Source organism: Astyanax mexicanus, chromosome 13, assembly GCF_023375975.1.
Source record: "Astyanax mexicanus isolate ESR-SI-001 chromosome 13, AstMex3_surface, whole genome shotgun sequence".
In the NCBI taxonomy this organism is placed as follows: Eukaryota; Metazoa; Chordata; class Actinopteri; order Characiformes; family Acestrorhamphidae; genus Astyanax; species Astyanax mexicanus.
In genome coordinates, this window is record NC_064420.1 from 14,666,414 (window position 1) to 14,679,129 (window position 12,716).

Consider the following 12,716-nt stretch of genomic DNA (forward strand, 5'->3'; position numbering starts at 1 on the left):
CCACAACAGGAGCATCATTAGGGGGCTAAAAGTGTTCCTGTCAGAGCAAGACTTCCAGAATTGGGGCATCACTCATACAGAGGATACAGAAACACGGTGCGAGCGACGCTGTCTTCACTGCTGTACAACACTCACTCTCTCACCCCGCCTTCCCGGCCTAAAATAATCTGCCTCATTAATATCCAGCTGCTGGAGCAACAGTAACTAAATTTTAACTCTGCGGAGGAAACCGGCGCGGAATACAGATGACAGACACCGCTTGTACACCCAGCACCCGTCCCAATCTCCCTCCCACTGTCCGCTTCAGCTGGATGCAGAAATTACAGCCGGGGAGGACAAATCTCATCTCATGATGCAAGAAATGCACACACTTGTCTGCGCTCGGCTGCTGTCTGGCCGGAGTCAGAAATTAACGAGGGCTCACGGCTATAAAAAAAAAAAAAAGAAGAAGAAAAAAAAAAAAAAAAAAAAAAGTTCTTAAAGTTTAAAAAAAGTGCTACTCATAGTTTAACAAAGTGTCCTGAAAGTTTTGAAAGTGCCCTTGAAACTTGATTTAAAAAAAAAAAAAAAAAAAAAAAAAAAAAAAAAAGCATTCTCGACTTAGTCACACAATATATGGACACACAGAGCTGTAAAAAAAATATTTTCCCCTTATAGTTTTTTTTGTTTGCTTTTTCTTTTTTTATCATACTTACATTTTTCCAATTAGCAAACAAACTTTAATATCAGACGAAAATAACCTAAGTAAATATATAAATATACTTAAATTAAATTTATTAGGGGAAAAAATATATTCAAACAAACCTGGACCTGTGTAAAAAAGTGTTTGACCCCGAAACCTAATAACTTGTTTGTGTCACACTTGTTTGTGTCTTTTACACACTGGAGAGTTTTTGAACAGTTTAAGATCATCCACAGCATCTTAATCAGACTTTAACTAGGCCTACAAAAAAAATATGTGCTCTGGGTCATTGTCCTGCTGCAGAACCCAAGTACAAGGTCACTGTGGTCTGCTTTGTAACCTTTTCCAGATTGATAGATGATCAATGACTTCGTTTTCTCATCTGTTTTTGAATTCCTTCAGTTTGGGGCATAATGTGTTGTTTTTGAGATCTTTTATCTGCTTCATGTTGTCAGACTGGTTCTATTTAAATTATTTTTTGATTCTACAGGTCTGGCAGTAATCAGGTGTGGTTGTGGTTAGTGAAACTGAACTCAGCTTTACAAAAAAATGGGGTTAAATCTTGGAGCCACCTAAATAAAACCCATTGCAATCAATTGCCTTCAGAAGTCTTATTTACTTATTTAGTTATCCAGCTGTGTGTAATTTAGTCTCAGTATAAATACAGCTGTTCTGTGAAGGCCTTAGTGGTTTGTTAGAGAACACTAGTGAACAAACAGCATCATGAAGACCAAGACCCTCAACAGTCAGCACAGCTATAAAGTTATGAAGAAGTTTAAAGCATGTAAAGACATACCCCCCCCCAAAAAAAAAAAAAACTTGCAGCTGTAATTGCAGTGAAGGGTGGCTCTACTATGTACTGACATGTGGGGGTGAATACTTTTGCACATCACATTTTCAGATTTTTATTTGATTAAAATTCTGAAAACCATGTATTTTAAAAAATACATTTAAACAAAAATGTGAAAATGTTTAAGGGGTATGAATACTTTTAAAAAGCCACTGTATCATTGGCATTGTATGGTTTTAAAATGACAATATTTCAGAGACAAAAAACATGCTTCTTAAAAAGAAATCCTGGAAGCAAATCTGTTCTCCTTGAAATATAAATAAATAAAATAAATAATTATTGACACTGCGCTCACCTCCTCCTGGCTGCGACGCCGCTCCCTCACGACACTTCAGGCGACTCGTTTGACGGGAAAATGTCAGATCTATTATTAGTGAGAGCTTTCTTAATGAGCTCGTTACAGATGCAAATTGCGTCTCGTTAATCCCTCCTCCCGCTGAAGTGTGAATTTCAGACAGGATTTTACGGGATCGATCTCAGCGTTTACCATTCAGCACAAGAGCGTCGCTTTTTAATTACTTCAAAAGACTCGTTTGTAATAAGAATCGCTGCTGATTAATTAATGCCATTTGGCAGCATTGTGTTCCCGGAGCACCGGCTCCTCCTTACCGACTTTCAATTAGCCCGGCGCTCATAACACCACCCAAACCGCGTCAGTAAAAAAAGCAGAGGAAATAACTAAAATAATCCAATTAAAAAAAGAACTCAAAGCTAAACGACAACAAGTATCTCTGCCTTCCAGCATAAACACTTATTATTCTAAAGACAACCCGCACAACAGAGAAAGAGAAAAGCAGAATTAAAAGCCTGATTTATTACACACTCATATTACACGCAACTTCTTATACTGGCAACTTTTTTTTTTTTTTTTTTTTTTAAGAAACACTCACTCTTGGGCTTTCAAACATAGGCCACTTTAATAGAAAAACCACCCTTATACCTGCAGATATTGGCCTATTTAATAGAAACACCCACTCCTGGGCTTCCACAGATTGGCCACTTTAATAGAAACACCCACTCTTGGGATAACCACGTTAGCCACTTTAAGAGAAACACTCAAACAAGGCTCAAACTTAGGCTTCCACACATTGGCCACTCTAAATAGAAACACCACCTTTACACATACAGACATCGGACACTTTATTAGAAACACGTTTGAAACGCCTTTGAATTTTAGACACACCCACCCCAGTATATTCTAACTTAAAAACGAAACAGTGTAAAAGGTTTTATAACAATGTAACGGTTCTTAAAAGGGCCCCCTGTAGCATCTTTTTAAGATTAAATCAGTCAGTAAGTGCACACTGTATGTTCTCTGTAATTAAAAGTGTAATTGATGAAAATCTTATTTAAAGATGTGAAGTGAACAGGAACTGAAGCCACCAGGTATTAAGTTTAACACAAAGCTGTTCAGCAGTGCAGACAGAGCTGCAGAAAGCTCTCACGCTTCAGGGAGTGAGGAGTGTGAGCAGTGTGAGAGAGAGAGAGAACGCTGGGCCCGGCCGGTGTTCCTGTAAGCACCGCTGTTTGTTTCCAGGGCAGAGCAGGGCTGTGTGTCTCCTGCAGGTTAATGAAGTCAGGCCAACAGACAAGAACCAGCAGCACGGCCGTTCCCGAAACAGAGGAGTAAAAACACAATAAGAAGTGCAGCAGCACGAATACAGCGCCTCACACACACACACACACACACACACAGATTCTCTTCTCCTTCAGACTCAGCTCTTCCTCACATGTTCTGTTCATCTGAAACTTCAGTCTTTTCTATTCTCCTCTCTGACCACGAGAACTTTACTGCATTTACTGCATTTATCACCCTGCAGAAATCCTTATTCAGTATCTTTAGTGAATTATCGAATAACTACTGTAATAATTATCAATTTCTCAGTAACCATCTTGAATTACTCAGGTAACACACTATAAATTTCTCAGTAACAGACCATGAATTTCTTAGTAACCATCAAGAATTACTCAAGTAAGCACACTACAAATGTATCAGTAATTATTAAAAAGAATAGTTGAGGCAACTTTACTGTCAGTGCTGGACTATGGCGACATTATTTATAAACATGCTCCCTCCAGCTCCCTCAAATTACTGTTTCCTTATTTTATTTTCATTTTATTTATTTTTTTATTATTATTCTTATAGTTATCATATTATTATTTGTATTATTTTAAATAGTTTTGTATTATTGCTTTTTATCTTATTTTGATTTTCTTTTATTGTTATTACTATTTATTATTATTATTATTATTATTGCTTTTATTTTTGTTAGTTCATTTATTTATTTTATTTTTTATTGTATTATGTACAAGTTAGTTTTAGCTCATTTTAATTCATTTTTGTTGTATTAGTCTTACTTTCTTTTGATCTTAATTTGTTGTCAATTAAACCATACTTAATTATAATCATTTATTTTATTTTATTTTATTTTTTTCTATTTTATTCTAATTCTACTTTTTTTTTAATCTATATTTATATTTTATTTATTGCTATTTTACAATAATTAAATTTAGCTTTTATTTTCTCTGTCATGTCAATCCCTGTTTCTTTAAATGCTCGGCTACATTGAAAACGAGGGTTGCCCTCAATGTACATCCAAGTCAAAATAAAGATTGATTGATTGATTATGTATTACTCAAGTTGCACACACCATGAATTTCTCAGTAACCATCATGAATTACTCCTGTAACAAAACAGATTGCGCATTAACCGATATGAATTGTTAAGTTACCAAAATGAACTACTAACATCACAGTAGTTCACTGAAATACAACACATTACACAGCACTACTACGAATTACTCTGTAACCACTATGAATTACTCAGTAACCGCCATGAATAAATCAATCACACTATATTCAGTAACTAGTACAAATTACTAGTAACCAACAGCTCAGTTACTATTATAAACTACTCCGTAAGTAGTACACTTAGTACACTAGTAGAATCGCCTGCTAACTACTATATGTAAGTACTATGAATTACTTAAGGGCTACTATGAAATACTCAATAATAATAGTACTAGTGCATTTCCAAACATTTTAAATGTTGAAAAGTTACTTACTTTCGTAATTCAGTTCAAAATGTGAAACTAATTATACAGATGTCCAGGGTTTATGAAAACCCAAAAATCAGTATCTCAGAAAATTAGATTATTATATAAGAGCAATTGGTACTTTTTGGTGTGGGCAGTGTGCCAAGTCCTGCTGGAAAATGAAATCTGCACCTTCATAAAAGTGCTGGAAAAGAGTTTTCTTCATATGAGCTGTAAAATCTCTTGCTAGAAGCTGCACTGACTTTGAACTTGACAAAACACAGTGGATCAACACCAGCAGATGACATGACTCTCCAAACCATCACTGATCATCAGTAAATTTAACATTTCATTTGTAAATCAAGGAGGCAGAGTCTGGAGGAAGAGTGGAGAGACACACAGTTCAAGCTGCTTGAGGTCTAGTGTGGAGTTTCTACAATCAGTGATGGTTTGGAGAGACATGTCATCTGCTGGTGTTGATCCACTGTGTTTTATTATCCAGTCTAAAGACAAAATCTTACAGCACTTCATGCTTCCCTCTGCTGACAACTTTTGGACAAAGAGATGCGGTTTTCATTTTCCAGCAGGAATTGGCACACTGCCCAATTGCTCTTACATAATAATGGATATAATGCTAAGAACTACTTATTCAATTAACCATTATGGTCTTCATTTCCTTCAGGAAACAAATAACAGTCTTCCAAAAGAGTCACACATTCAGAGGAAGCAGATCCAGTATCCTCTAAAGATCGGAGTTGAACTGTCTCAGTTTGTTCACTATATTTCATTCCGTACTGCTTAATGAATGCAGGAGAGAACAGACCTCAACACTCCAGCCTCACAGTCCTGACTCTGCACATCAGGGGCGCCACAGAAAGGCCAGAAATGAGCTTTTATTCATTGCAGCCGTGACAAACCAATCAGCGTGAAATTTGCCAGGGAGCTGCTGGGAAAAGAGCGCCAACCTGGGAAATCCAGCCCATTACCAACCGCGGGTAAATAAACTCACTTTCTAGACCCGAATGCAATAGCAGTGGAGAACACACGCGCACAAGCACACGGCACAGTGTTTCTCAAGCCTTAAGAATACAAGCCAAGAGGATTAGCATGGAATTAACCAATCAAACCGCAGCATTATCATGTAGTTATTCAGGAACTACTCAGAAACAACTGTTAATGACTGTGTGAATTAGATCCTGCAATCAGTGTATAATAGCAATGTTGGGCTGTCAAAATGAATTACACCCCACGCCATGACACCAGGCCTGGACATGTGACCATATTGATTTCTTTTGGAGCTAGATTACCTTTCGTCTGCATTACAGTGAGTTTTGAGAGCCCAGAGTAACAGTAACGTATAAAAATATACAATATATTTTACACAATAAGGTGCACTTAAAATCCTCGAATTTTCCCAAAAATTGTCAGTGCGTCTTATAATCTGTGTATAATGTGCCTTATGTATAATTGTTTACCTATAAGGTTGTAAGGAGCAGTTAATCCAAGCATCAGGGCTGGAGCAGTATTAGTTTTAGCTGCTAACTGGTATTTCACCGTTCAGAGTTGAGTATTATCAACCTGTAGACTGCTTCTAACCACGGCTAGCACTGCTGGAGCAGCCTTAGCGTTAGCCGATAACCGCACTAGCTCTTATGACGTTCAGAGGCAAGTTTATGGGACTGTAGTCTGCGTGTTTACCGTATTTAAACAAGCTATGTCGGACAAACCACATACTAAAATAGCCCTGGCTTACCGGAGCACTCAGGGTTTCTCAGTGTAGAGCTGTCGGGCGGCATTAGCCGCTAACAGCTAGCAGTTAGCCGCTAATGCTAATGCTCCTGCATTAGTGCCAGATATATTTGGGAATCTAAGCTTACTGTAAATAATCGGAAGAGCTTCACTCACCCAAACAAAATTTTTTAGAAGAGAAAAAAAAATCTATTTACTCAAGTTTTGTTTTGTTTACTTCACTTAGTTAGCTACCATGGCATGTTGCGTTACATGTGTTACAAATGCTACAAATGTTACACACTACTTCTTCATGTGTAGCTCAAATATGACCATATCAGTGTATTTTTATTATTTATTGTTCCTGGTAACATTTCAATCAACAATTTTTGATGAAGAGTGTATACATTTAGTAACTAAGTAAAGCAAGGTACAGAATTTAAATAATGGAAATTTACTACTAATAATTCAGTACCTATTGTGAATTTCTAAGCAGCTCCAACAAACCGATTAACTAATCAGTTAATACAGTGATTTACACAGTTATTACTAGAAATTATTCAGTATGTACAAACAAATTATACTATTATTCAGTATTTATTATAGTACAAATTATTCAGTACTTCAGGATCTATAATTGAACTAATCTTTCTGTAGTTGTGTGAGTGAAATGTTAGTGTTTACAGAAAGAACAAAGGATTAAATCTAAACTGAAAAAGTAAAAGGAAATAATGAAAGTGGAAAGACAGAGAAAGAGAGAGAGAGAGAGAGAGAGAGAAAAAGAGGTGTGAGGTACCTTCATGCTCTTTATCAGATATGCCGGTTTTCCTCATCTTCTTGGGCGTCTTCATAAACAGAGGGAAAATGGTGCGCAGGCCGAGGATATCCACAAATTTGTGGCAGTTATCTGATCCCTCGGGCCCGATCATACCGTGATCCAGAACCTTCAGAGAGCTGGTCCGAGACAGCTTCTTCTCCCTGCACACAGAAGCACAGTGTTTAAACAGAGAACAGTCAGAGTCTATGTGATATCCAAACATAGCTTTAAAATAAACCTTTTACACAATGAACCAAAATAAAATAATGCAAAAAAATATATAGTGATAGCAATATGCTAGTGACATAAAACCTCAATTCCAATGAAGTTGGAAATTGTGTAAAACATACCTGAAAACAGAATAAGATGATTAGCAAATCATCAAATTCTGTTTTTATTTATGTTTTTTACATTTGTTGGAATTAGGGTTGTAGGGTTATAGGGGTATCAAATTCATGCACTTAATATTCTACATTTTTTTGATTGTGGTATATTTTATGGCGACATTATATTACAAAAATGTGTTTATAATGTGTTAAATATGTTGTTTTTCAATTATAGTTTGAAACAGTAATATATAATTAATATAAAACTAACTTTTCTTTTGTGGCAATAGAAATTAATTGTAATTTTTCCGTTTTTTTTCTCATTGCCAAGAATATCATTACATAAATACCCTGAAAAAATATGATATTATTTTAGGGGCCATATAACCTACTCTTAATATGTGGAAAATAAATTTTAAGAACTTTTTAATACCATTCAGAACAGACTAAGACCACATTTACAGTTACAAAATGCCAAAAGGTTGAACATCATTATTTATTTAAAAAAAAATTATATGAACTAGTCATCGCTGTAATTATGAGTGAACCCATCCATATTTTAGTAACAGTTTTATACAAAGTGAAACAAAATAAAACTGCATATACTTGGGGTGTGACGAGATCTCGTGGAACGAGATTAAAACGGTCGATATTTCTCATCAGGCTTAAACCTGTCTCGCGGGGCAAAAAAAAACAGTTAATGGTGGACTTTTCAAGAGGGATCTGGCAACCCAGTACCAATAGCGATAGAGCGTGGTGGCTGAGCAGTGAGAGCAGCTTTCAGCAGAAGAGGAAAATTCGGGCATTTGTAAAGAAGATGCTTCTGCTACTTTTAAGTTGTGTGTCTGGCTGCATTTTGGCTCCAGTGGAAACAATAAACAGTAACAGAGTGACCAACAAGACACAAACCATATATAAATACTGTAAGTAAATCCTACATGTGACTGTTTCATAGGCAGATGTACTAATCCCTTAGCTCTGTACTGAATTTAAAAAATGTTCTGTCTCTGTTTGCACTTCAAGCATAGGCTTAATATGACTGGTTATGGTTCTGCATAGTTAAATTACAAGATATTTAGGAGAAAAAAAACACAAACCATAGGCTTCATATGACTGGTTGTGGTTTGCACTTATTGTTTGCACTATATAAGTTTTATTTTTATTTCTTATTCTTATTTCTATTTCTTATAGAATCAATGTGTGAGAGAAACCAGTCTGTTAAGTTTTCATTTTTGACATTTTCTTTAAAAAATTTTCTCTTCTCGTGAAACCAGTATCGTGTCTCTTCTCGTCTCGTGATATTAGTGCCTCGTCACACCCCTAGCATATACGCGGACAATAGGGTCCAGTGCAAAATGTGTGTTCCACACAGTTTCCCATTAATTTTGCCAACTTGCACAGAAAATTTGTGAAATATTTTTTTTATATAAATTTATCAGATGGATACAAGATATTTAAAAGTCAAATAAATGCCTTTATTTAGCTAAATGAATTTAAAACTTCTAAGACTTTTACCTGCTGATACAAATGAAATGAATCTATGCAAATCTCAGTCTTGGTTTAATGCAAACAAAGATAAAATTGATAAGTAAGAGAAAAGCTAATGCAAAGCTTTCCTGGAATCCAGGTACATCCAGTTTGTAAATAATTTATTTTGAAGTAAATCATATAGAATTAATGAATCTGCAGCACATAATAAGATCATGAGAGGGACTGCGGGCAAATTCATAAAACATAACTCATGAAAAAAGAAAAAGAAAAACAGAGCTGTATCAGAGCTCTCCACAGAGCAGCTCGGCACTCTGGGAAATGTAGCTGTCTGTCACTCCGCCACTCTCTCCATCCGCAGATGACAAACGACACTGTTTATCTAGCCCACTGAAAATATTTCAGATGTCAAGGTGGAGAGATGAGCGTGTGAGTAAGAGCGTGAGTGAGGGAGAGGGAGGGGGAGGGAGGGAGAGAGACAGAGAAAGACTGAAAGAGAGAGAAAGTAAGAGAGAGAGAGAGAGAGAGAGAGAGAGAGAGAGAGAGAGAGAAAAAGACAGAGAAAGAGTAAGAGAGAGACAGAGAGAGAAACAACTGTTAATATTATTATACTTGATCATTATAATCACTATAATTTTTATAATTACTATTGTTATTATTATTGTTGTTTTTATTATTGTCATCATTATTATTATTATAGTAATTTTTTTACATTTTTTTATTTTAAATAATCGATGTTTATGTTAACATTTTCATCGTTGTTTCACTATAGGTTCGGTTTTGACATTTGTGTGCTTTGGCAACATTGTTTTTTTAAAACAGTCATGCTAATAAAGCCAATTTGAATTGAATTGAATTTAATTTAATTGAATTGAGAGAGCTCACACGAGAGAGAGTGAATGAGAGGACAAGAGAATGAAAAACAGAGAACAAGAGAGAGAGAGAGAGAGAGAGAGAGAGACAGAGAATGAGAGTGCAACCGCATGAGAGAGTGAGAGAGAAGAAAGAGACACAGGGAATAAGAGCGAGAGAGAGGGAGAGAGACGGAATGAGAGAGCATGAGAGCGAAAGAGAGAGAGCGCGTGAGAGAAAGAGCGTGAGAGAGTGCGAGAAAGAGACAGGGAATGAGAGAGCATGAAAGAAAGAGAGAGCGCGAGAGAGAGAGACGGAGAATGAAAGAGCATGAGAGCATGAGGGAGAGCGAGAGAGAGTAAGCGTGAGAGAGAGAGAGAACGAGAGAAAGAGAGAGCCAGAGAGGCGGGGAATGAGCTTGAGAGCATGAGAGAGAAAGAGAGCGACAGAGAGTGAGCGTGTGAGAGAGAGAGAAAACGAGAGAGTATGAGAGTGAAAGAGAGAGAGCGTGTGAGAGAAAGAGCGTGAGAGAGTGCGAGAAAGAGACAGGGAATGAGAGAGCATGAAAGAAAGAGAGAGCGCGAGAGTGAGAGACGGAGAATGAAAGAGCATGAGAGCATGAGGGAGAGCGAGAGAGAGTAAGCGTGAGAGAGAGAGAGAACGAGAGAAAGAGAGAGCCGGAGAGGTGGGGAATGAGAGGGAGAGCATGAGAGAGAAAGAGAGCGACAGAGAGTGAGCGTGTGAGAGAGAGAGAGAACGAGAGAGTGAGTGCGAGAGAGAAAGAAAGAGAGCGAGAGAGAGTGAGCGTGAGAGAGAGAGAGCGAGAGAGAGTGAGCGTGAGAAAAAGATCATGAGAGAAAGAGAGAGAGAGAGTGAGAGAGAGAGAAAGAGGGATGAGGTTTGTGAAGCAGAACTGCTGGCTCAGTCATACAGACTGAATCTCTGCTCAGCTGCAATCAGCTTCTAAATCCACACAAGACGGACGATAAACCGTGGTGGACACATGCCAGACAGAGAGCTGAGACACTTCCAGATCCACTTCTCCTCAAATCTCACTTCGGTTGAGCCTTTTTTGTAGATTTGCTTGTTTTTTTTGTTCATATACTTTGTTCTTTGTATACATTTTACATTTTTTATTATTTAATTCTACCCAGTTTTCTCCACAGACTGGAATGCCAATTTATCAAACACCATTCATATGAACTCCCCCTATTACGAGTAATCCTCCCAACAACACTCAGAGGAAAGCATCGAACCCTCAGCTCTGATACATCAGCTAACAGACACCCGCGCTGACCAACATTACACTGGGAATGATGTGGAGAGAGAGAGTGCTATCTACACACAGCATGACCAATAGTACCCTAATGTATTGGAGCTGCATAATGACTGATTTGAACCAGCGATCCTGCTGGACCTCTCTCCCATAATGCCATAGTCCCGTTATCATACATGACTTACATAAACTAGGGGTGTGACGAGACGTTACAAGACACCATACTGTGTTTACAAGATTAAGACAAAATTTTAACAACATATATATTTCATTTAAATGTTGAAATACATAATTGAAAATATTTTATTTGACTTAAACGCTCAAACTGCAGTTGAATTCTGAAATGTTTAAGAAAGTAATTATCTTGTAACGGATGTCAATCAGACTTTACTCTGATTATTAATTATATATAATTAATCGTATGCAGTAAAATACAAAACAGTATGTGATTACTGCAGCTGGTTACCATTAACCCAACAACTTCTCTCCTGTATGATCTCACATCAGTCTCTACAGACCTTAGAACTATTGTCAGAATCCCCCACTGAGGGTTCGGTATTCAACTGGCAACCCCCTCAAGGGTTCTGTACAGACCTGGCAACCTATGACCGAATCTCTATGGTACATTTCGGCGTAGTGTCAGTATTGTGGCAGCCTGTTGTGTCCTATTCACTACAGAGTGCACCATCATATCACTTTCATTTCAGAGTCCACCACCATGTCCTATCCATTAGAGTGCACAATTATGTCCCATTTACTTAAATGCACTAATGTGCCCTATTCTTTTTAGAGCACACTATCATTTCCTATTCACTACAGAGCGCACCATCATGTCCTAAGCACTACAGAGTGCACCATCATGTCCTAAGCACTACAGAGTGCACAATCTCATCCTGTTCACTTGAGTGCACTATCGTGTCCTATTCACTTAAGTGCACTGTGTCCTATTAACTTCAGAGCACACTATCATTTCCTATTCACTACAGAGTACACCATCATGTCCTATTCACTAAAGAGTGCACTACTGTGTCCTATTCCCTAAAGAGTGCACTATCATGTCCTATTCACTACAGAGTGCACAATCATGTCCTATTCACTAAAGAGTGCACTACTGTGTCCTATTCCCTAAAGAGTGCACTATCATGTCCTATTCACTACAGAGTGCACAATCATGTCCTATTCACTAAAGAGTGCACAATCATGTCCTATTCACTAAAGAGTGCACTACTGTGTCCTATTCAATAAAGAGTGCACTATCATGTCTTATTCACTACAGAGTGCACTACTGTGTCTTATTCACTTGAGTGCACTATCGTGTCCAATTAACTTCAGAGCACACTATCATTTTCTATTCACTACAGAGCGCACCATCATGTCCTAAGCACTACAGAGTGCACAATCTCATCCATTGAAAATGAAAGGAGTGTAAATGCACTGTTAGAAGCATTTCTGCTTACTTAAGCACAGCAGAGCTGCTTTTTGCTTCCGTAATGATCAAACATTTGTTTTGGTTACCTGTGTAAAAGTCTTGTGAGACACAGTTACAGTTACATGAAAAGAAATGACTAAAGCAAGTATGTATGAAATCTGCCCCTTCACAGCTGGGGGTCAGTAAGGGATGGGCAATATTCACAAAAAATATATATGTAATCCTGAAACACA

At 37.4% G+C, this 12,716-nt stretch overlaps 1 protein-coding gene across 1 annotated transcript in view; it reads right to left on the bottom strand.

The window, feature by feature from the left end:
• ctnnbl1 (catenin, beta like 1) overlaps positions 1 to 12,716 on the bottom strand; it is a 107,029-nt gene that overhangs the window by 55,172 nt on the left and 39,141 nt on the right. Inside the window, exon 11 of the mRNA XM_049462716.1 lies at positions 7,092 to 7,273. Within this exon, the coding sequence (XP_049318673.1) occupies positions 7,092 to 7,273 (182 nt within the window). The remainder of the gene's footprint in view (positions 1 to 7,091; positions 7,274 to 12,716) is intronic.